Here is a 25,933-nt window from a genome sequence, read left to right as displayed (position 1 = left end):
CCAATAATCTAATCTCTTGCCACTCTCAATAATTAGGATAGATCACATTGTACTCTGGGGAAGTTATCTTTGAAAAACCCAACACCTCCTACTTCGAATGTAATTGCATGCATGCAATCTACTGTGAGATTAGATTAGAACCACTCAAAAATTAGAAAAATAAAACCCAAATGAAAAGGATACATGTTCTTTTTGTATGAAGCATTGATGTATCTTCCACTTTCTGTCTTTATCTTCTTACTTTGTTTGCCGGCGTCCCTGATGAATCGCTTTTTTTTGCGGTCCCTGCACAATATTAAAAGAATGGAGGAGAGATTAACATCCAAAATACACTTTAAATTCATGATACAATTGACAGATTCAGTCTCGATAGGCAAGAACCACTGTGGAGCTGAAAGTAATGCCAATACTGCCATTAGACTGTGGTCCAGCTTTAAAGGATGACCTACACTGCCTAATTTAATTAACGCATTTTTTTTTAAAGAAGACACAAAGTGCTGGAGTAGCTCAGCGGGTCAGGCGACATCTCAGGAGAAGATGGAGAGGGCGTTATGGGTCGGGGTCCTTCCTCAGAGTGATTGGTTGGAGGGGGGGGGGGGTTTATTTGATAGGCTGATGTTTGGATAAAGACCAGAAATGAAAAGACAGAAGGTGAGTGATAAAAAGATTGAAGATTTGCAAATAGAGGAAAGAATCTGTGTGGAAGGGGAGGGGAAGGCGCAGACGTGATGGTCCAAACAATTTGTTTTGTGTTGTGCTACACTATGTTCTAAAAGATCCGCCATAATCTTACTGAATGGCAAAGCAAACACGTGACCAAACGGTCTACCATTGCTTCTATTTATTGTTCTGTGCAAGTGGTTCCGTTTTGTCTTTTGTATTCCTGCACTGGAATCCATCTGTGTTATGGATGGGAATGTGCTTACAGCCATTTCCCTTAGTTGGCAAAACTTGATTTTTATTAAACCATAAAACCAGTTACCTCGGGATTTGTGAAAATCTCGTGTGGAATTTGATCCTTGTGTGAAATGGTATTTACCATTAATTAAAAAAGTTAAAAAAACAGACAGATAATATATTTTTTTAAGCCTATAATTCAGCATGCTCTTATTCTTATTTGTAGATAAACTCTCAACTCCAATAATATAAAAATACCATTTCAAACACACACTATTGAGACATGAAAATGGAAGAGGGTTGGAAGACTTTATTGTACATTTGACTAACTTTGAATAACAGTTGTAGGTCCAAATTAAGTCTGATCCTGGTGAGAAAAAGAAACATTTCTACACATGTCAAATTTGCAAAGTGTTACAATGTACTGTTTGATTCAAGTTGACAGTCACATTCTGCAGCAATCTTGTAACAATATTTGTGCATCAAGTAACCCAGTGGTATAGCCTGGTGTAGATCCATTTTAGAACTGTGAAAGATCACAACCAAGAGGATTACTTCTTTGGATGGAATTAAATGTTATTTTTTGATGGTGATTTAATTCTACATTGTTTCTGCATAGAAACATAGAAAGTAGGTGCGAGAGTAGACCACCAGGTCCGTCGAGCCCGCACCGCCATTCGCTCATGGCTGAACACTAAACAGACACACTTACCCACAAACAGTAGACACAAGACACAGAACACAAGACACTACCCTCCCCTTCATACCGCTATCACCCCTCTCCACCCCAAGAACCGCGTGATCTCCTGGGGGAGGCAAAAAAACGGATAAAAACCCAGGTCCAATTCGGGAAAAAAAATCCGGGAAATTCCTCTCCGACCCCAATCCAGGCGATCGACACTTGTCCAGGAGATCACTCAGGTCTTACTATACTAACCATACCTAGGTCCATATCCCTGCCCTCTCCCCGTAGCCCCTTATCCCCTCGGCAGCTAAAAAACCATCTATTCTAGACTTAAATATATTTAACGTTTCTGCTTCCACTGCTCCCTGGGGCAGTGAATTCCATAAATTAACCACCCTCTTGGTGAAGAAGTTCTTCCTCATCTCAGTTTTAAAAGAGCCCCCCCTTATTCTGCAACTATGTCCCCTAGTTCTAGTTTCCCCGATCATTGGGAACATCCTCGGTGCATCCACCCGATCAAGGCCCCTCACGATCTTATATGTTTCAATGAGATCGCCTCTCATTCTCCTAAACTCCAAAGAGTAGAGCTCCAGCTTACTTAACCTTTCCTCATATGTCAATCCCCTCATTGCAGGAATTAATCTTGTAAACCTTCGCTGCACTGCCTCCAGGGCTAGTACATCCTTCCTTAAGTATGGACCCCAGAACTGTACACAGTATTCCAAATGTGGTCTCACTAATACTGTGTACAGCTGCAGCAAGACCTCCGTGTTTTTATACTCAATCCCCCTAGCAATAAAGGCCAAAACTCCATTGGCCTTCCTGATTGCTTGCTGCACCTGCATACTGACCTTTAGTGATTCATGTACTAATACCCCTAGATCCCTTTGCGTCGCATTACAACGCAGCTCCTCCTCATTTAGAAAATAACTTGCCCTATCATTTTTTTTCCCAAAGTGAATGACTTCACATTTATTAGTATTAAATTTCATCTGCCAAGTTGTTGCCCACTCACCTAGCTTATCTATATCCATTTGCAGACTCTTCCTATCCTCCTCATCCCCAACTTTTCCTCCCATTTTTGTATCGTCCGCAAATTTTGATATATTACACTTGGTTCCCTCCTCCAAATCATTTATATAAATTGTGAACAACTGGGGTCCCAGCACCGACCCTTGCGGAACCCCGCTAGTTACCGGTTGCCATCCCAAGTATGAACCATTTATCCCCACTCTCTGCTTCCTATTTGTCAGCCAATCCTCTACCCATGCTAATATATTACCCCCAATCCCATAATTTTTTATTTTTAGCAATAGTCTCTTATGTGGCACCTTGTCAAAAGCCTTTTGGAAGTCCAAGTATACCACATCCACCGGTTCCCCTTTATCCACCCGGGTTGTTACTTCCTCAAAGAATTCGAGCAGATTCGTTAAACAGGATTTCCCCTTCACAAAACCATGCTGGTTCTGTCCGATGAAGTCATGTTTATCCAAGTGCCCCGTTAGTGTTTCTTTAATAATTGTCTCTAACATTTTACCCACCACCGATGTTAGACTAACCGGTCTATAGTTACCCGCCTTCTGTCTACTTCCTTTTTTAAATATAGGTGTTACATTGGCCATTTTCCAATCCACTGGGACCGTTCCTGCCTCCAGGGAGTTTTGGAAAATTATCACCAATGCATCCACAATCCCCACCGCTATCTCCCTCAAGACCCTTGGATGTAATCCATCAGGCCCAGGGGATTTATCCTCCTTCAGTCTCATTAATTTCCCTAATACCACCTCCTTGGTGATCTTAATAGTATTTAGCTCCTCCATTCCTACCGCCCCCTGTTTATCCAGCGTTGGAATATTTTTTGTGTCTTCTATGGTGAAGACTGATACAAAATACTCGTTTAATGCCTTTGCCATTTCCATGTTCCCCACCAACAACTCTCCAGTCTCACCCTCCAATGGACCAACGTTCACCTTAGCCACCCTTTTTCTTTTTATATAGCTATAAAAACTCTTACTATTAGTTTTTATGTTGTTCGCTAAATTCCTTTCATAGTCTATTTTCCCCGTCTTAATTAATCTCTTAGTTATTCTTTGCTGACCTTTAAATGCTTCCCAATCCTCTACCCTCCCACTATCTCTGGCTACCTTATATGCCCTTGCCTTCAGCCGAATACTATCCTTTATAGTTTTACTGAGCCATGGCTGACTGTTCTTACCCTTACCCCTTTTTTTCTTCATAGGAATAAATTTTTCTTGAAGGTTATACAGTAGATCCTTAAACGTACACCATTGCTCATGTACCGTCTTATTCTTGAGTCTGCTATCCCAGTCAACTTTGATCAGCTCAGTCCTCATACCTTCATAATCCCCCTTATTTAGACTAAGCACCCTAGCCTGAGTTTCAACCTGCTCCCCTTCTATTTGAATATGGAATTCGACCATATTGTGGTCACTTGTTCCCAACGAGTCCCTAACTATGACATTTTTAATCAATCCTGCTTCATTACACAGGACCAGATCCAAGATTGCCTCCCCCCTTGTCGGTTCTGTGACATACTGTTCTAGGAACCCGTCTCTAATACATTCTATAAACTCTTCCTCTAGTCTACCCTGCCCAGTTTGGTTTGCCCAATTAATATGAAAATTGAAGTCATGGCATGTAAACTTCCATAGGTTTCTGGGAGATCTGGCAGTGAGCTGAGCAATGATGCATAAAAATCCGAGTAATGGTGATAGTTTTTAATATGTACGCAATAGAGAATTTTGTGCCTAAATGCCAAATATGGCCAGAATTCTGAGGTCCTGCTTGCCATTGGTAGAATCTTAAATGCAACTACTTACTGAAAAATTATGTGTGTTTCTGTTCATATATACCACCCATTCACTTATTTGAGTGGAATATCCTGATGAAAAGACAACTGTGCAAGAACCCCTAAAGGCAGAGAAAGGACTTACAATATTCTCTCCTCCAGCTCCTCTCCTGTTCCTTTTATAAATAAACGATTGTGTTAACATTTAAACTGAGCTGAAGAGTAATTTATTAACAAGTTTGACATTGCAGAAATAGATGCCCTTTCTTCAAGAGCATGAGACCAACCTTAAAACGTGGACCACCTGTTTGTACCAACTATCATAACATTTCTTCCTTCCAAGAATTACATTTGTGTCTGGAGGCAGGCATGATGTAAACAAGCTGGCATTTTCGTTATGCTTAATTATAATTCTTACCATTTTAGCAATTGTTTCTGTTTTTGCATATTTTCTGCTTCATCTCCCATCAAGTCTAACACCGCGCCAGATGCCTGCTGCTCAAAGGTGGTACCTTCCCCACTTAAGCTTAATCTAGGTTCAAGTGGAAGAAAAGCAAAGAGTTAAAAAGTTCCTGTTCAGCAGTGAACCACACAATGGAAAAGATCAGTTGGAGAGGCATAGTAAAAGGAAGGAACATCATTGTGGATTCCGCTTCTAGACAAAATATATATGCATGCATATGTATATATGCATTTGTTTATGAATATGTTTATATATACACATATATGTCCCTCCCCCACCCACCCCAACTTCCCTGTGCCTCGCCTGGACTTGCATCTATTTCTCCCCTCACCTTCCACATACCTTCCTACCTCTGCCTTTACAATTTGCATGTCTTCTATCCTATCTCACACATTTTGTCTTTCTTTCTCTGGTCATTGTCCACCCATCAGTCTATCAAATACCCTGTTTACCTGTATCCACCTATCATTTACCAGGCTTTGTCCTGCCCCTCCCCTCTTTCAGCTTTCTTTCCCACTCATCCCCCGCACTCAGTCTGAAGAAAAGGATCCCAAGCTGAAATCCATGATCTCCAGAGATGCTGCCTGACCCGCTGACTTGCTCCAACAATGTGTCTTTTTTTTAAATATATACTTGCAGGTTCACAATTATACAAAATCATTTAATAGCCAAAATAGTTTACGCAATTATTTGCACTCTGCAAAAGCGTCCTTCCAGTCTATCAGCATGCCTATCTGTTCCTTAAACTCATATATCATCCTTAGAATCGATCCTAGTTAGCCTCAAATACTCTACGTGGTCCCATGTTTTATTCTGTCATACTTTCCCCGAAATTAGTTACTTGATTTATTAGTAGCTATCATGTTAAACTTTTTAGTTATCACTTATTAGCTAAAAATCTGAAGTAAACACAAAATGCCGGAAATACTCGACAAGTCAGGTGAGAGACAGTAAACATTTCAGGTCAATAATTTTTCAACATCTGTCCAACTCAATGTACAACAAATACAAATACAAATTTATTGTCATTTGAGCCCCAGTGAGACGAAATCAAATCTATTTGTACAATGCAATGAATTCATGTAAATTATACTCCTGATAATATGGCATGTGCCATCTATTATTAGGAAAGATATAGAAGAGCAAATTTGCAAGGAAAGTATAGAGAGGTGAAAGGATATAAATATGTGATAATGGAAGACTTCCAGCTAAGTTCACAGTCCAACTGGTAAAATAGGGTTGTGCATAATTACCCTCTTTCAGAATTGAAGTCTTTTGGTTGATAAGGAATGTAGAATTGATCATCCTTGCAACACCCTGTCTTCTTTTGGGATACAGGATCGGAGGATTCCTTATTTTTCCTCTTCCTCCCCATAACTTCAGAGAACACAATCTGTCAATAAACAATTCAATATCAATTAACAATATCAATGAAGAATAACATTTCTGGACAGGTAGGGAAAGAGAACATTCTCCAGCAGTACAATTTTAAAGGGCATCTCTAGATCACAGGAAGATGCTAAAATTAAGCTAAATTTGTCATTTTCAGCATTTGAGCTAAACATTATAATTTAAAAAATCCATAAGCCATTAAGAAACACTGCCTTTATTTTCCTCAAATTTATTAGACAGCACCCACAAAAACAAAATGTCTTTAAGTGGGATCACATTTTGTATGGAGCAATTTGGTGAAGATTTTTAAAATGGCTGAGAGCATCAACTGCTTAAACAAAAGTTACCTCTAATTTTGATTTGGGGGGGGGGGGGGGGGGGGGAGAATTAAACATCTTCCAAGACACAGTAAAGTGGGTTCTATCCCCCCCCCCCCTCATTCTAGCCCACATCTTTACAATATAATTCATCTGGATGTTTCAACTTAAATCCTAATAAACACAATAATTTTGGATCACCAGTTATTTATAATACAGGGCCAATTCCTGGGGAAAAGACAAGTTCTTAAGTCTTTCGAGTTAAGCGTAACACAGTCTAGGCAATTAATCCAACTCCCTCCGTCACCAATAAATATGGCTCACTTAGGTAGGTGAAGTGCAATATGTTTATATGTCATTGCACACAGAACATTCCAAGAATCATTCTTTGATCTGTGGGGTGCAGTTACTGTACAACGTACTGTGAAACCACAATTAAAAGTCAATTTTTCTATTTTCAAAATTAAAGCTCAGCACTATCCAGTGTTATATGAAGTGATACGTGAAGATATAGGTACTGCAGACGAGTTCAATCGCAGCCCATCCCTAATTGCCCTTGGTATAGTCATTTAAGAGTCAGTGAGTCTGGAGTCACATGTGGTCAGAAGGCAAACTCCATTAAAGTATTTTAGTGAACAGATGCACTTTTATAACAACCTAATAGTTTCACACTTGCCATGGTGATTCCAGCTGTGCATTCTAGATTTATACAATTAATAAACTCCCCTTGTTACCGAGGTGGAAATTGAACACGTCTCCATACCAATACTCCAAGCTTCTGGAGTACTTGTTCAATAATGTAGCCTCTACGCTGACAGAATCCATTTGATGTCCTTCTCTTCAATGTAAAGGAGAATAACTTACAACATCCCTCCCATTGTTCATAATGACTTCACCTCAATGTTGTCATCGTCAGCATCCTCCCTAGCAGAAGGATCTGCTTCCTCTGGTTTGGGCACATTCTTGGACGCACTTGCTTCCTTTTCTTGCCTTGACTGTTGAAATTTGTGGATTGAGTTTCGCTGCTTATTTCGTGTCATTCGCATGGTCTCACTTGCAGGGCTCTTGTTTGTAGAGTTTACTTCGAAAATGGTCTGCAATGTTAGTAAGGAACTGTAATTTATGACTGAAGAGCCCCGTCATAAAATAAATTAAATTCACATAAGCACAATGGTCACTTACAGATTTTGCTTTATAATTTTTGATATTGTTGATAACTTTGAGTCTTTGAAGTTCTGTATCTTCCAAGCTAACACCTTTATAGCAAGAAAAAGCCCTTTTATTATTATTGCAGCAAAATTTCATTGAGATGCAATTAAATATTTAAAACACTTACGATAACAATTATTTTAAAAATACAAAATTAGAGGTCTAAAATTAGACCTCTGCTGTTGTCTGTGTAGAGTTTTCATGCTCTTCTTGTTACTGTGTGGATTCCCCCTAACTGGTACTCAGTTTTCTCTCAGAAACCCATAGATGTGTGGGCCAATAAGTTAACTGGCTACAGTAAATTATCCTAGGTGTGTAGGTCAATGGTAAAATCTGGAGGAAGTTGATGTGAATGTGGGAGGAATTAGGTTACAGTGAAAATTAATGAGGCATTGTGATTGCTCTGCAGCAGCATAGACTTGAATGGCTGAATGGCCTTAATAAGATTAAGAGATGTGAACATTTTGAAAGTAATAACCTTTCTCTATAGGCAGTTTACATTTTTGGAAAAATCTCTCAAAGAACCAGAGACATGGATGGGACAGGTTTAGAGGGATATGGGCCAATTGCAAGCAGGCGGCACTAGTGTAGACAGGACATGTTGGCCTGTGTGGGCAAGTTGGGCCGAAGGGTATGTTTCCACGCTGTAAGACTATGACTCTATGACATTGCGCGAAGGCCAAATTGAATTAGTTCGGAACTTAATCTCAGTCCCTCCCCCCCCCCCCCCCCCCCCATTACCCCTGCAGGTTGAATGCAGATACAAATCTACAATTCATTTTGTAATTTCTGACCTCTTGCCACGACATATTTTTTGCAATAACCTGAACATTTGGCAAGATCCATTTTTCATTATTTAAATCTTTCTAATAAAACCTTCTCTAATGCCTGTAATTAATTTGGAACTGGGTAATGCTTTTAAAAAACAGGATTTAATTATAGAAATGTGGGGGATCAGGTGTCAAATAATTTTAAAGTCTTTGGCTCACATTGTGAATAAGCATATTGATCTTGCACCACAAAGCAGTTTTTAAACCCATGTTGCATTGTACTATGATCAATTGTTTTATCAGTTTAAGGATTCTTTCTTATTTTAACTTTACTGATTAGTTAACATGAAAATAAAATCTGTGTAGTAAGATAGCATAAAGAGACCAGCTTTCATTTAACTCATATATTGATTTAACTTACCAAATAATGAATGAATGCCCAGTGTCACAAAGTTCATTTCTCTAACTCTCTTTATTGATTCAGGGGAAGGAGTGGGTCTTGATTTCAGATACTGAGCATAAGCATTCTCTGACACTCTTTTCAGGTTCTGAAGATCTAGTGAAGCTTTATAATCTGCTATAAGTAATGATTCTTCATCATCAATAATACTTTGAGGGACTCTGCCATATAGTCCATCTGTATCTGAATATGGGAAAACAAAGAATTTAAAAAACAGTTTGGTCATGTGACACAATGTTATCGTGAGACAACCATGACAACAGCTACATCTTGCCCCAACCACATAATAGTATCTTCTCTTCAATTGCTGCTTTGCAAACAATTGTCACTATTTTCCATTATTTGGTGAAAGGAACACTTTCCAGAGGCTTTGTAAAAAAAAAAAAAACGGTCCCTACAGATGAAAGAATTCTCTCAAAGCAAATCAAAGAACAAAAATCCCAATGTTTTAAATAACACAAAATAACTAATTAACGTTTTTCTTTGAAAGCACACAATTTAAAAATAGATGAAATAATTTTATAGACCACATTGCTCCAAAAAGTTGTTGATAATGGCAAATGTTAGTTAATTTCAAATTAGTTTTAATTTAAATACATTGTATACCTTAAAGTGAGCAAAATAGATATTGTCAAATGCTGATGACACAAGATTACCTTCGGGATTCTCATTCTGGCTCGCAAATTTGAGGGGCCGTCCAAGGAACAAATGTAGATCATAAACATATGGAATTTCATCCAAAGCTACCAATGAATAAGATGTGCCACTTCTACCAGCTCTCGCAACTCGACCTGATGCACAGTACAAATTTACATCTCAGTCATTACTTAAACAACAGTTAGGTCATCCATAAAAATCTTCCAATCAATGTGCAACCATGCATACAGTAATGACAGAAATAGAGAATATTCTCAAAAGTTCACAAAGTGTTGAAGTAACTCAGCGAGTCAGGCAGCATCTCTGGAGAACATGAATAGGTGATGTTTTGGTTCAGGACCCCACTCAGACTGAAGGATCATATGAACCTGAAGAAGGCTCGCGACCCAAAACATCACTCATTCATGTTCTCCAGAGATGCTACCTGGCCTGCCGAGTTACTCAAGTACTATGTCCTTTTGTGTAAACTAGCATCTGCAGTTCCTTATTCCTACATACTGGAACACTCAGTCAGGCTGCAGAAAGAAAAACAGTTGAGCTGTTACCATTTATTTTCCTTTCTACAGATGCTGCTTGGCCTGCTGAGTGTGTCTCAAATTTTATTTATGTTTCAGATTTCCCGGAATTGCAATTTTTTAATTTCCTATAATTAAAATCACTATATCCAAAGACAGCAGGTTTATCAGTAAATACTGATGTTAAAAGTTGAATACTTGAGGTGTAGAAGCAATACTAGAAACATCTGAAGTTCAAATTATAGCTTCATGTGATACCAGTTGGTTATATGTTCCACTTACACCATGCTGTAGTTCATTGTATATGTCCAATGAATTAATTGTGTATCATTTATGATAAGGCGATAAAAGATAAAAGATTTACATTATTTCCTCCCGACTAATCAGCACCATGATTTCATTTAGAATAGTTTCTTTATTGTCATTGTAACATGAACCATGTACAACGAAATTTTAAAATGTCAGCCAGTCAGTGCACCATTCAATCATTTCTAAAAACTAACGATACATACAAGGTAAAATATTTAAAAAAAGATAAACAACTAAAATAAATATGATGAAAATAGCACGCATAAACACCCAACCCTACATCCGTCTGTCGATTTCACAGTGTACCACAGTCCCTTAGTACGTTCCTTGGCGGCTACATTTAGTGCCTTTATAGCAGTGGGGTAAAAACTGTTTTTAAGTCTGTTTGTCCTTGTCCTTGTAGATCTGTACCGTCTGCCTGACGGCAACAGTTCAAACAGGGAGTGTCCGGGGTGGGAAATGTCCTTTATAATACTCTGGGATTTTTTGATGCAGCGGGAACTGTGTAAGTCCTCCAAGGTAAGGAGAGGGCAGCCGACAATCCTCTGGGCGTTGTCAATGGCCCTCTGGAGCGTTTTCCTCTGAGCCACTGTGCAGCTGGTGTACCATACGCATACACAGTATGTTAGGATGCTCTCAATGGAGCACCGATAAAAGGACAGCAGCAGTCTCTGATTGATGTTATTCTTCCTGAGCACCCTCAAGAAGTGCAGTCTCTGCTGGACCTTTTTCAGCAGCGCAGAGGTGTTCACGCTCCACGTCAGGTCCTCCTCAATATGGATTCCCAGGAAGCGGAAATCTGCCACCCTCTCCACACAGTCCCCTCTGATAATTAATGGTACCATGTCCGTTTTATTTTTCCTGAAGTCTATTATTATCTCCTTGGTCTTTAAGGTGTTGAGGAGCAGGTTATTTTCTCCACACCACACTGTCAGCTGCTCCGCCTCATCTCGGTAGGCGCACTCGTCCCCCCCGGAGATGAGTCCCACCACCGTAGTGTCATCCGCAAATTTGACAATGGTGTTGCTGTGGTGGGCGGGGGTGCAGGCATGTGTGTAGATGGTGTAGAGCAGGGGGCTCAGCATGCAGCCCTGTGGAGAGCCGGTGCTGAGGCTGAGGGCCATGGATGTGTGATGGCCCACTCCGACTCTCTGGCTGCGACCCGACAGGAAGCTATTTATCCACATGCAGGTGGAGTGTGGAAGTCCCAAGTCCCCCAGTTTGTCCACCAGTTTGTGGGGAAGGATGGTATTAAAAGCAGAGCTGTAGTCCACAAAGAGCATCCGCACGTAGCTCCCCCGCTGCTCCAGGTGGGACAGTGCAGCATGGAGAGCTGTGGCTACAGCGTCCTCTGTAGATCTATTCGCTCTGTACGCAAACTGGTGGGGGTCAAAGCTTCGGGGCAGGAGTGATGTGATATGACCCCGATATGAAAAAGGAATAGAAAAAAGCAGTTGCTCATATCCAATTTAACCGGCTCAAAATACATTAAACCCAAATGCTCCTTCCTCCCAGATATTTTACATCAATTCCCTCAGCTATGAAAATCTTAATTTTCTTACCGACTCTGTGCAAGAAAAGTTTAGCTTTGGATGGGAAGTTGTAATTGATGACATTATCCAACATGGGAATATCAATACCACGAGCTGCAACATCTGTTACGATCATAACCATACATTTTCTGTGGACAAACTTCCCAATGTTGATTTTCCTTGCCGTTTGATCCAGAGCACTGTAGATGTATGAACATTCAATGCCCTGCCTGGTAATCATCTGGTAGAAACAAAAGTAATAAATGCATGCCTGTGAAATTTCAGGACAAATCTTCCCTTTACATTTATAAAACTAAACATATATTAGAAGAAACAAACATTTGAAAGCACACATGCTATTTTATGAAGTGCAATCTGTATGCAATGTTCTATATAACTGATAAGAGAACAAGTGCTGATGAGCGAAAGTCTATTTTACAAAACAATCATACCAGGGAAGCTGTCATCTTGCTACTTCTGTGGTAGTGTAAAGCAGCTTCTAACCCGCAACTCTGTAAGGTCGATAATATAATTTAAATCCAAATCCTAATAAAGCACCTAACAGAATAAAGCCAAATATTCCAAGGGCCATCTCACATTGATTGGTGTTGAAATAAAGGGAGTAAAATCCTAATTAAATAGAGAGCAGTATCAATTTATTACAATATGAAAGAATTATGTTATGAATTGCAGACAACAGATGTAAATAAAACCCCGATCTTAATGTCCACATTTACCACATGTAGCCTTGAGCAACTACAGCTTAAGACCCACAGATGGACTGAAGATTCAATGTGGTCTTCTCAATGGTCAGTAAACTAAAATGACCAAACAACATTAAAATGCGTGGCCATATTCCCATATTAGACTTTTATGGCCTTTTGTTTAATAAGATTTTTTTTTTGTATGAGAACACAGAAATGTATGACTATTTGTGATAGACCACGTGTCCAAGAAGATCCCAGATTAATGGCCAAACATTCTGATAGTTTCACAGTGATTACAACTGTAAATTCAGTGCCTCTTATTCCCATATAATTTTTGACGCATCGGGTTGAAAACTAATATGGTTTTAGTACCTAGTCTTTGTTGAATCCCGTCACACGGAATAACCTTTGTGAAATGAAGAAATGCGTTTTATTACATTAAGGATAAGATTTAGTTGAATTATCTTTGTCCAACTTCATATTTGCTACAAACCTCTTTTATGTATTCCACGTGATGTTTGGTAGCTACAAAAACAACGGTCTGTTCTTGAGGTTTGATAACATTTCTTAACAAGTAGAGCAAAACAGATGACTTGTCATCAGATCTTACGTGAAAAAATGCCAGCTGTAAAATATTGAACACATTTTAATACAAGTGCATATCCACAATTTGTTGTTTTTATAAAAACCCTTAAAACCTTCAACATTATCCCACCACCTGTCACATCTTCCCAACACAACTCCTTGGTTTACCTAACACTTGCCAGCCTTTCATATAGCTCTCATATAGCTTTCTCCCCACCCATATCAATGTTCTCTAGAGATGCTGCCTGACCCTCTGAGTTCCTCCAGTACTTTGTCTTTTTTTTTTTTTTTAATCAATCAACACCTGTATTTCTGTTTCTCCTTAAAACATACATTGGGCAGTCAATTTGGTAATTTATAATCACATAAACATTCCAAATACTTGCCCTATATTTTTAAATTTATGATGTCCCTGAATACTGTCCAGATTTTATTCATATCTGTAAGACTCTGCCTGTGCAACTGTATATTTCCTTGCAATACCATGAACTCACAACATTTCCAGTTTAGCAGTAATTCATTTGAAACAATGTAAAATTAGTAATCATTTTACCATTAGTGCTGCAATAAACTGAGGTCAAATGGAAAAGGCAGTTATAAAGATGCAGGATTTTCACAAGTCAATACTGATGTAATTAAAACAACCGCGCATAATTTTTTTTTTTTTTAAAGTGCTGTTCTGGAAACATAAAAATGAATTAACAGGTAGTATTTCACACAGAACACAGATCACAGAGAAGTACAGCACAGGAACAAGCCCTTTGGCACCCAATGTCTGTGCCGAACAAGATGTCACGCTAAACTAACCATCTGCCTGCAAAGGATCCCTACCACTCTATTCCCTGCATATTCATATGGCTATCTCAAAGCCCCTTAAACATCACTTTCGTCACTGCTTCCATCCCCACCCTCCAGAGTGCCCAGACACCCAACAACACTTTAAAAAATGAAACTGCCCCATACATCTCCTTTCAAACTGCCCCCTTTCACCTTAAAACCATGCACATGTCTTTGACATTTCCACCCTGGAATAAAGTTCTCAGTCTACCCTATCTATGTCACTCATAATTTTACAAATTTACATCAGGTCATCCCTCAGTTTCATGTAGTTCCTCGCTTACATCCTCCAAAATACTACATGTGCATTTATGCATACCAAATAATTATAAAAATAAGCCTCTTACCCGTAACTGATCATTCAGTTTAGTGTCTACATCCAATCGGATGAGAACTGGCTCTGTCAAACCTGGAACAATAAGTTTTTAAATAATTTCATTTGGTAAATGTTAAAGGCTTAACAATATATATATTTTTTTAATTGATATAAAATTCGATCTTTATCTACAAAATTCTATCTGGCATTTGAAATGGAATAATTGGCATTAGTCATTCATTTAGAAGTAACCCTCAAAATTCTGAGCACATGCTGTCAAATTAGACAACCAGAAACTGTTTAGATTCAGAAAATTAAATCTGTCAGTTTACTTAGAGCCCAGCTTTGCTGACATCCTTCAACAAAGAGCTGGGCAAAATTGCTCCTTTGATCCCGTGCTGACAGGATTTGAAACAAAAGATTAAAGAGTCAAAAAGAAAGTCACTTTACTTTTAAATTACTTTGCTTTAAAGTCATAGAGTCATACTGCACACTTATCAAACCCTTTGCCTCTCCAAGTCTGAGCCACTCACCAAGTATCCATACTATAATACTTTTAACTATTTTAGATATTATATAGTTAACTTTATTTTTAATAATATTTAATTATTTAAAAACACTTCATTCTATTGTAATAATTTTCAATTGACCTTTATGTTAGCTTCTTACATTTGACCTAATAAATAGAAAATGTTGAGAATTTGGAAATTATTAGAAATAATTATCAATAGCATGCACACTTCCAGATATGAATGGAACATGTTCTAAATATCAAGAGAGATTTAAAACTTTAAATAGCACGTACATTTCACACTGGCAAAGGCATTTCATGGATAGCAAAATGCCTTTAAAAAACATAAGTGATATGGTGTAATTTTTAAAAGATTTTCTGACATTTAAAGACATTTAAATGCAATTAAAATTGAAGCAAAAGATAGGAGACCCTGTCAGTGCTGAGACCACATCCCTGGAGTTTAGAAGACCAGCATTCTGCATCCAGACATGGTAAGTGCAGCCAATGAGTAGGACAGAGGGTGGTGATTCCCAGCAAGGAACTAGATCAAAAGGATCTACACCATCATATTTTACATGACATGGCAAGATACTCCATACCTCTGTTTGAGATAATTTTTCAAACAAGGTCTATAACTGACTGGGGTCAAATTTCAACCACCAATTTGACACTTAAATTCCCTGTACTGACGTATTGGCAAGATTTTGGAAGAAAATGAAGGAATGCTCAATTTAACAGGGAAAAAAAGTAATCTATGTAACTAAATGTTCCTATGATGGTTAATGGGAGACTAAACGGTAACATTTTAAAATCTTAGGAACAAAATTTTACACTTCAAATGGGAAGTAAAATAGAATTCACATTTTATACTAAATATCAAGGACAATTATTTTCACATGTACAAAAATTAAACTTCACTGAAATGTAATGTGAAATATCATATTTGGACTGCTCTGAAAATATATAGCCACTGACAATTAAAAAAAAAAATTATCACCACAATAACAAACAATAATTGAATTGTTTGAACATGTTCGGTTATGCACAAGGCCAACCTAATTTGCTAGCCATAATGATGAGAGAAACCAAAAAATGTGCATTGTGCATAATATTAGTGCTTTCCTGTTTAAAAATGTTAAAATTTCTCAATCCTGTTGAGCAAAAATATGATCAAATATTTCAGATTATTTATGTTTTAGCTAATATTTTAGTTTAGTAAGTATTCATCACAATACTGTAAAACTCAGCCCATACTTATTTTAATTGTGTCATTCCTCCTTTTTTGTGAACAGAAGGTTCTCTGCAGACGCAGTTACTGTACATAGGCCGCTGCCGCACTATTACCTCATAACTTGTCCATTCTCCTGCAGCTGTCTAAATATTGTCAACATTTATATGACAATAGAACACTGATGCAATTATCAAGAAAGCACATCAGCGCCTCTACTTCCTGAGAAGATTACGGAGAGTCGGTTTGTCAAGGAGGACTCTCTCTAACCTCGACAGGTGCACAGTAGAGAGCATGCTGACCGGTTGCTTGGTTCGGCAACTTGAGCGCCCTGGAGAGGAAGAGACTACAAAAAGTAGTAAACACTGCCCAGTCCATCATCGGCTCTGACCTTCCTTCCATCGAGGGGATTTATCGAAGTCGCTGCCTCAAAAAGGCTGGCAGTATCATCAAAGACCCGAACCATCCTGGCCACACACTCATCTCCCTGCTACCTTCAGGTAGAAGGTACAGGAGCCTGAAGACTGCAACGACCAGGTTCAGGAATAGCTACTTCCCCACAGCCATCAGGCTATTAAACCTGGCTCGGCCAAAACTCTGAACATTAATAGCCCATTATTTGTTATTTGCACTTTATCAGTTTATTTATTCATGTGTTTTGTAGTCAATGCCTATTATGTTCTGTGTGCTGAAGCAAAGCAAGAATTTCATTGTCCTATCAGGGACACATGACAATGAACTTGAACATTGTCATGACATTATAACTCACTGCAATTGCAAAGCACATATGTTAAAAGTCTTACCAGCACGTGCAAATTCCACCAATTGCTTGGGCAATGTGGCTGAGAATAGCAAAGTCTGTCTGGATTCTGGTAACCTTTGGATAATCTCTTGCAAGTGCTCAGCAAATCCCATCTCAAACAATCTGGAAGGAAAATTATTTACAGGAGCTTTCAGTTGGGCACCAGCGTCAAATAGTTCAATTCTCCACATCCTCTTTTGGTTTACAAGTACGTCAGATCAGTCTGACGGGTTCATTTACAAATAGAGCCATTTATCAATACCTGCATGTTAAGCAAACTGCGAGGACAGTTACTCAATTTAACCTTAGAGCAGTAATAATCCTATGAACAACAGTTTTAATTTTCTCAATGGAATAGGCAGAGATAGCGTAGAAAGTCATAACCTATTTTTCTACTGTGCAAATGACAAAGATTGGAAGTCATATCTAAAGGTGATAGGTGCAAAATTATGGGCTGAGTTTTTGTTTACAGAGGGTAGTGGGTGCCTGGAATGTACTGGCACTGCAGATAGTGGTGTTTAAGATGCTTTTAGAAAGGCACATGGATATGCGGAGAATGGGGGAATGTGCAGCAGATGAGACTATCTGGCATCTTACCCTGGTATCATGTTTGGCACATCATGGCCTGTTCCTGTGCTGATTCATAACTTAGAAGAAATCATTGCAATACTTTTCTACCAGTGTACCATTAACAAGCTTGTGAGTTCTTTGCAAGCTCTTTTTGCTGCTTCAGAGTGCCAATTCAGTACTGAGTCATTCATCCTAAACTCAATGGCATCCAGGACAAAGCACTTCAACATCCCATTTGCTAACTTAAACCCGCACTCTAGACATTCCGTTGATGTATCATCTCTGCGCTGCATCTCACTTGCAAGATGCAAGCAAAAATATTGTTGTCACTGTAGCTTCAGAAGCAATTCCTAAACTCGCAGTCCTCATTATTTGGAAGGATGGAGCAGGTGCATGGGAACGCCATCAAGCATAATGAAATAGTTCTGTGGAACTACCTTCCTCATCAGATGAATGCTTGCCATTGAAGGTCCACCACCAGCTTCTCAAGTGTCAACTAGAAATGGGTAATAAATAATGGTCTCTTTGGTTACACTAGTAACGCAGAGAATAATTAAAAAATACAAATACAATCTTAGCAATTTAATAATCCACTCCTTGCTTTAATATATGCAATTTTAAGCAAGATAATGACTTGGGTTCCCAAAGTGCAAAAATAACATGTCCCTGAATCCCATAGAATAACCTTGAAATAATCACATTTACAAGTTTAAAACATAATTTATTGCTCTCCCATAGAACAAGAGTTGAACTGGAAAAAACCTAGATGACCAAAATAACTAAATAAAAGGATAAAACTGGAGACAATCTAAAATTTTAAAACCTCTCGTGTCATAGAGCTATGTAGCATGGAAACAGGTCCTTTGTGGATGACATGAACAAGCAGAAATGGGTCTGCCGAGACAGTTCTGTTTGGGGAGAAGATAAAATCAGGTCTGAAGAAGAGTCTCAACCCAAAACGTCACCCATTCCTTCAGTCTGAAGAAGGATTTCGACCCGAAACGTTGCCTATTTCATTCGCTCCATAGATGCTGCCTCACCCGCTGAGTTTCTCCTGCATTTTTGTCTACCCATTCCTTCTCTCCAGAGATGCTGCTTGTCCCACTGAGTTACTCCAGCATTTTGTGTCTACCTTCGATGGAAACAGGTCCTTCGGCCTACTTTGACAGTTTTGGCAGGCCATACTATTTCCATTTGCCTGTATTTGGCCCATATCCCTCCAAGCTCTTCATATCCATATCCCCCCTCCCCCAAAGAAACAAGTCCCGGCCTATCCAATCTCTCCCCCATTGCTCAGGCCCGTAAGTCCAGGTAATATCCTGGTGAATCTCTTCTGTACCATTTCAAACTTAATGACATCCTTCCTATAGCTGGGCAGGCGGAACTGCACACAGTATTCCAATGATGTTCTCATCAACAATTTATACAGCTGCATTATGATGTCCCAACTTTTCAATTAAATATCTTTGCCAATTAAGCCAAGCATGCCAAATGCCTTCTTCATTACCCTGTCCCATTTAATTCGCCACTTTCAGGGAATCATGTACCTGTACTCCCAGAACTTTCGAGACTTTTGGTTTAATTCGATAAAAAACTATTATCAATATAAAACCAGGAGCAAAACCAATAGTTTGTGCTTAAATATGACGTTAGATGGTAGAATGTGATAAATGACTATTTAATCACATGTACATAACATGCAGCCAGTCGCACTCATGTTCTGGGTTGGGATGCAAGATAAGCAATTTGGATAGTGAAGCCAGCAATTAATACCCCTTTGCAGGTTAAAAAAATCTTATACATAAATCAAGTGTGCATAATTATTCATCAATACTATGGACATATGCAAAACAAAATTATTATTAATAATAGTCTATCTTTTATTATCTTTAAAATGTTGAGGTGTAGTTTGTAAAACAGAGAAATTATGTAATAGCAAGAAATTTGTATCAAATTCAGATATGAGCTACACAAGCACACTCCAGTCCGGAAGTGGCGGCGCTGCCTTGCAGCTGCGGCTCGCCTGCAGTCCGTTTGTCTTTTCTGTTTTTTGTTTTCTCTTGTCCCGTTTATTTCGGTTTATTTAGTTGTGTATGTGTGGGGGGGGTGAGTGTAACATGTATTTTTGACTCTTCCTTCGGGGGGGATGCGACCTTTCCTGCCATATCCCCCGTCTCCGTGTCCGTCTGCGCTGAGGCCTATCGCGGAGCTGGGGGCCTCCAACTGCGACCGACCTCGAGGCTGCGGAGGCAGAGCCAGCCAGGACTTACCAACACGAGGCTGGCCGACTTCGGGGCTGTGGTTGCGGGGCGACCCAACTTCCGACCCGACTTTGGAGCCTCGGAGGCGCGGCCGCGGGCCAGTGGACGTCATCATCGGGAGCTCGAGTTCTGTATCCGGAGCTCCCGCGACTACAGCTGCGTCCGCTGGACTGGAGGACGGCAGCTTCGGCAGCTTCGACCGCTCCGGGCCACGGAGTTTGAACCGGCCCGTTTGCGGAGCACGGATTCAGCCGCGGGACTTACTTACCATCACCCGGCGGGGTCGCAACATCGGAGGCTTGGATTGCCTCAGCGCAGAAGGAGAGCAAGGAGGGAAGAGACAATGACTTTGGGACTTTAAACTGTGTTGAGTGTTTGTTATTTATTCTATGTTATGACTGCAGGCTAAACCATTTCGTTGCACTGAAAAGTGCAATGACAATAAATTGAATCAAATCAAATCCTTGGCTGGAAAATATCTCAGGTGATTCAGATTATCTGAATTTTATAGTGGTTACTTTCACCTCTAATTTCAGTGCCCATTCCAGCCCACAATCTACACCAACATTTTGATTCAATATTGTGAGAGTTTTGCAGTTTAGGATATGTTATTTTTCTGATGCACCCAAGGCCAACTTTGCCTTCTTAAGTCTACATATGAATAAAGTTCTCCAAGCAGCGAAGCCAATAGTTGTCCCTCAATTTACATCTACAACTTGACCCGGTTGTTTACCTCACAGCTGTCCCTGAAGAACTTGCATGCAAATTACAAGAGCGACAACAAATCAAAAGTACTCCATTGAATATAACATGTTGGGATATTCTGGAAAGTTAGTCCTTTATTTTTCTTAAAAACGAATTTCCACTATTTAGTCCAAAGTCAGCTGTAAAGCTGAGCAATTACAATAGGTACTGGATATAGCTCATCATTTTTACCTGTCAGCTTCATCAAAGACCACATATTCCACTTTATGCAGCTTGAGGTTCATTTCCACAACCACATGCATTAATCGACCCGGTGTGCCAATTATTCTGAAAACAGAATAAATAGAATATAGGTAGTGCAGTCTATAACTCTGCGCACACTCATTACAGATCTGTGTAAACAATTAATGTACACATTAATTCACCATTTGATCCACTTAATGGTACATTGCTTGCCAAGTTTCTCAGTGAGCACAATCCCAAAGGTAAATTGTCAAATGAAGTGGCAGATAACATTACCATACGCTTTTGTACTTCAGGATCATTATACGCAATGCATTAAAATAAAGGCCTCACTATTCTATCCCCAGGGTCAAGTTTAAATGATGTATGAAGTGTATATCAAACATAATGTACTTATCTTTATACAGAACTGCATTTAGGAGATTTAAGAGACTTCAACAAATGGATGTTGAAGAGACTTTCCAAATTGTACTCTCATTCAGTTTATAAATATTCTACAAATTCTGAAGCAATGACGAGAAAGAAATCAGGCTACCCAACATATGTTTCTATAATTTTCTTTTATTTGCATGTTATACTTTTTGCTCAGATTGTTCTGACCAAAATATTTCCAATGCTACAAATGTAAGGAGTTGGCGAGTCCCACGACACCCCCATAGCTACCAATCATAAAGCTCAAGAGATCTGCTCAGATTTGTAAATCTTAGATTTTCTTCTCTCTCTGGAAAAATCAGGAAATGAGCACGAGAATTAGTATTCCCTCATCTATTAGCCTATGCCTTGGAGCAGTAATTTTCCAACATTCAGCAACGTAATACTGAGACAAAATTACTATGTCAATAGGACTGAAACGTCCGACTGCTTAAAACCAATTGAATACAGTCAGGTGACTTACTCCTGCCCCATTCCTCTTCAAACTCCCTTCCCACCATCCAAGGCAACACAACATTAACACTGCTTTCCAACTGCTAAACTCTTGAACAACAATTTTCTTCATAGGCAATAGAAAAACAAATATTTAAAGGTTAAATAGACATATATAACTATTCTACATTTTTAACTGTTCAATTCTAAGAATAATAAAATTTGATAGCCTTGTTTAGTATCTGAACATTTTTTCCAAAAGGATTCAAAATGCCAAAGATATTTTAGGAGGTAGGCTTGACAGAAAGTTTTTAAATTGGTAGAATAAAAAAGTGCAAGAAATTATCTTCAACACCAAGAATGTCAGAGTGCATTTAAGGAAAAAGTTAACTCACATATCAGGATTTTCATGAAGTGCTGCAAACTGATCTTCCATTCTAAAAATAAATACCATACATGTCTCATTAAATATTTAGTGATACTTGGTTCAAACAAATTGCACCATAAAGACTACAGATTACCATTTGAAAAAACTACTCACTTATCTCCGCCCAAGATTAAAGCTGTTTTGAAGCCAGCAAACTTCCCAAGCTACAAAATCAAGTAATGATGAAAATTATGGACGGGAAGATTTTAAACTTAATTTCATTTGAAAATATGGCATATTTATTCATTCTTGGAATAAAACATAATCAATTAACAGGGGGCTCTGTTAAGTAGTATTTAAATAAATAGTCCAAGATATGCAATCCATAGACATCACCACAACTTGAACATTTATGTTTTATTTGTCTGGGAAGAACCCTGGACTTTGCGGCCTCATTAACCGAAAAAATATTAGGCATCATTTCACCTCAGCAGCAGCTTCTAGAGTAATCTTAAATACTTTAAGAGCTTTGGATGTGAAAGAATTTCAAAATGCTTTTGAAAAAGATGTATAAAAATAGAAACAAAACATGTGTCGTTTTCTATTGCAATAATGTAACAAACTATTTAGGAACAACATAAATAGCAAACTTCAGTGCTTGTTATATTGTCCAATAAATATAAATGTACATATATTTTGAAAAAACAAATTGAAAGGAAACATCTTACCTCTTTTGTGAACTTCATGGTTTGTAATGCGAGCTCTCTCGTTGGGGTAATAATTAAAGCTCTAGCACCTGTCTGGGAATGATGCACTTTCAGCTGCTCAAATAAAGGAATGAGAAAAGCTGCAGTTTTACCGCTGCCCGTCCTGGCCATGGCAACAACATCCTTGCCATCCAGTATCACTGGGATTGCCTGAAAGAGAAAACAAGCTTTTACCTCAAACATTCAAACATTATTACACAGAAGGTAGCTATTTGGCCCATTAGGATAATAGCACTTCCAGAAGAACAAATGCACCAGTCCCGTTCATGTTCATAAGTGATAGGAGTAGAATTAGACCGTTCGGCCCATCAAGTCTACTCCGCCATTCAATCATGGCTGATCTAACTCTCCTGCCTTTTCCCCATAACCTGTGACACCATTACTAATCAAGAATCTATCTCTGCCTTAAAATATCAATTGACGGCCTCCACAGCCTTCTGTGGCAATGAATTGCACAGATTCACCACCCACTGACTAAAGAAATTCTTCTTCACCTCCTTCCTAAAGGAAGGTTCTATTATTCTGAGGCTATGACCTCTGGTCCTAGACTCTCCCCCTAGTGGAAAACATCCTCTCCACATCTACTCTATCCAAGCCTTTCACCATTCGGTAAGTTTCAATGCAGGTAGAGGCACAGCACCGTAAAACGTTCATCATATGTTAACCCACTCATTCCTGTGATAATTCTCGTAAACCTCCTCTGGACCCTCTCCAGCACCAGCACATCTTTCCTCAGATATGGGCCTAAAATTGCTCACTCCAAATACAGTCTGAGCAGCACGTTATAAAGCCTCAGCATTACATCCCTGTTTTTGTATTCTAGTCCTCTCTAAATAAATGCTAGCAATGCATTTGCATTCCTTGCTACAGATTCAACTTGCAAATTAACTTTTTGGCATTCCTGCACCAGCACTTCCAAGTCCCTTTGCAACTCTAATTTCTGAATTCTCTTCCCATTTAGAAACTAGTCTACGCCTTTATTCCTACTACCAAAATTCATGACTCCACACTTTGCTATGTTGTATTCCATCTGCCACTTCTCTGCCCAGTCTCCCAACCTGTCCAAGTCCTTCTGCAGAGTCCCTGCATCTCTACACTACCTGCTCCTCTTCGTATCATCTACAAACTTGGCCACAAAACCTTCAATCCCCTCATCCAAATAATTGATATACAATGTGAAGATTAGGAGCCCCAGCACAACTCCACTGGTCACTGGTAGCCGGTCAGAAAAAGCCCCCTTTATTACCACTCTTTGCCTTTTGCCATCCAGCCAATCTGCTATACATGCTAATATCTTTCCTTTTTTAACCTACTCAAAAAAACAATTTATAGCAACCAATCAACCCATTATCTGCAACTACACCTTCGGATGCATGTGACAAATAAAATAGACTGACTTTATCATGTCTTTGAGATGCAAGAGGGAACACAAACACCCTGTGGAAAACTCCACGCTGACAGTACTCAAGATCAGTATCAAATCTCGGCCCCTGGAGCTGTGAGGCATTGGAATTTATTGATGAAAAGCCAACCGTTTTAAAAATATTGATTATTAAACAGATCTTTTTTTATAATATGTTTATCTACCTTTTAATCAGCCCAGATCAAAATTTATTTTCCTTCTACAGTTTACAATTCTTCAAAATTAGCCGAATCATTTTTGGCCTGATATCCTGTTTGGAGAAATACTTCACTAAAATATATATTTTAAACATGCTGAAATTATCAGACAGTTAGCCAATGCTGCTCTTGCACACCTAGCTCAAGATTGCTACAGAGGCGTGCCTTGTCATCTCTACTGAGGAAGAAACAATAAGCAATGTGCAATTTACATGATGACAGGTGGATTTACATTGAGAGGGTTAAAGTTCACTAATGAATAATAAACCTGACACAGTTTCTAATTTTGTATTAATGTAGCACTCACAGCATTTAAAATTCTTAACCAGTTACTTGACCATCGGATTTATTTTTAAAGCTGGTAATAATTATTACATGCCATTGCCATGTAATGAATACTGAAGTTATTCATTAATGATAACTGTTCTTCTTTATGTGCTAATTTTCATCAGAAACTTCTGGAGCAATGAAGTTTTAACATTAACAATACTGCAGGTTACCTTTCTCTGAATTGGAGTTGGTACTTTATAGCCTTTCTTCATTATGCCTTTGAAGACTGGAAAGCTTAAACCTTTGGTAAAGTAAAGTAATATTATTAATTTTGAGATAACCATTTTGTACTATCAACAATAACAGCAATAATTCACTGCTATCTGGTAAGTTGTACATACATTTTACCAGTGGCATGTCTCTGCAATGACTACAGCAATGATGAGAATGTTTAACAGATTTTTTTTAAATAAATAAATAATTTTTAACATGGTGGCAAAAGGAGCCCATTGCTTGAAATATATATTTTTTTATCGTTAAAAAAATGTATAATCTTTTGAAACTCCAACTTGTCTGCCTTTCTGCCAGATGGAGACCCAAGAAACGGAAAATGGTGGAATCCTGAGCAAAACAGCAACCAAGGTGGGTCAATGGGATCCCTGAACCCATCTCAGTGGGTCTGGAAATGGACAGATGATGTTTCAGGTCAGAACCCTTCTTCAGACTCACAAGAAGGTCCCGGCCTGATATGTTGTCTGTCCATTCCCTCCACAGATGCTATTTGACCCACTAAGTTCTTCCAGAACTTGTGCTGTGCTTGTCTGCCATATCTATTCATTCAATTTCTTAGAACCTCACTTATTTCTTTCCCCATCTCCATAACAATACATTCTTTAGTTATATTCATCATGAAAAGTATCACTGGTGTACGAGCTTTCTGTCAAGGGTAGCACAATAGCATTCCAAATGTACATTTTCAGCTTTGTGGTTTATAATATGTAGAAATTTCTGCCACGATCAATTCTATGTTTTTTCCAAATCATCTTCTACGATAATCTTCTACACTGGTGCTCCACACTCATTTTCAACCCCCTTCTTTATTCCTTATACATCCATGACTGCGCAACCAAGTCCAAACCACACATCTAAAGTACACAATTCACAATTTGGCAAACAACACCACTTTAGTGGGCTGGATATCTAATAATGACGAGACAGATTACAGGAAGGAGATTGAGAACCTCGTAATCTGGTGTCAAGAA

At 38.8% G+C, this 25,933-nt stretch overlaps 1 protein-coding gene across 1 annotated transcript in view; it reads right to left on the bottom strand.

Moving 5' to 3' along the window:
* The window catches only part of ddx54 (DEAD-box helicase 54), a 37,599-nt gene that overhangs the window by 6,092 nt on the left and 5,574 nt on the right, over positions 1 to 25,933 (bottom strand). Inside the window, exons 3-18 of the mRNA XM_033043140.1 lie at positions 24,902 to 24,972; positions 22,743 to 22,931; positions 22,189 to 22,238; positions 22,043 to 22,084; positions 20,772 to 20,867; positions 17,006 to 17,127; positions 14,492 to 14,553; positions 13,216 to 13,347; positions 12,046 to 12,256; positions 9,659 to 9,793; positions 8,964 to 9,185; positions 7,746 to 7,819; positions 7,460 to 7,657; positions 6,108 to 6,247; positions 4,810 to 4,923; positions 184 to 285 (exon numbers count right to left, since the gene is read on the bottom strand). Of these exons, the coding sequence (XP_032899031.1) occupies positions 184 to 285; positions 4,810 to 4,923; positions 6,108 to 6,247; positions 7,460 to 7,657; positions 7,746 to 7,819; positions 8,964 to 9,185; positions 9,659 to 9,793; positions 12,046 to 12,256; positions 13,216 to 13,347; positions 14,492 to 14,553; positions 17,006 to 17,127; positions 20,772 to 20,867; positions 22,043 to 22,084; positions 22,189 to 22,238; positions 22,743 to 22,931; positions 24,902 to 24,972 (1,960 nt within the window). The remainder of the gene's footprint in view (positions 1 to 183; positions 286 to 4,809; positions 4,924 to 6,107; positions 6,248 to 7,459; positions 7,658 to 7,745; positions 7,820 to 8,963; positions 9,186 to 9,658; positions 9,794 to 12,045; positions 12,257 to 13,215; positions 13,348 to 14,491; positions 14,554 to 17,005; positions 17,128 to 20,771; positions 20,868 to 22,042; positions 22,085 to 22,188; positions 22,239 to 22,742; positions 22,932 to 24,901; positions 24,973 to 25,933) is intronic.

This window comes from Amblyraja radiata, chromosome 25 (assembly GCF_010909765.2).
Source record: "Amblyraja radiata isolate CabotCenter1 chromosome 25, sAmbRad1.1.pri, whole genome shotgun sequence".
NCBI lineage: Eukaryota > Metazoa > Chordata > Chondrichthyes > Rajiformes > Rajidae > Amblyraja > Amblyraja radiata.
The sequence above is the reverse complement of the archived record's forward strand: the minus strand, read 5'-3'. Positions and strand labels throughout refer to the sequence as shown.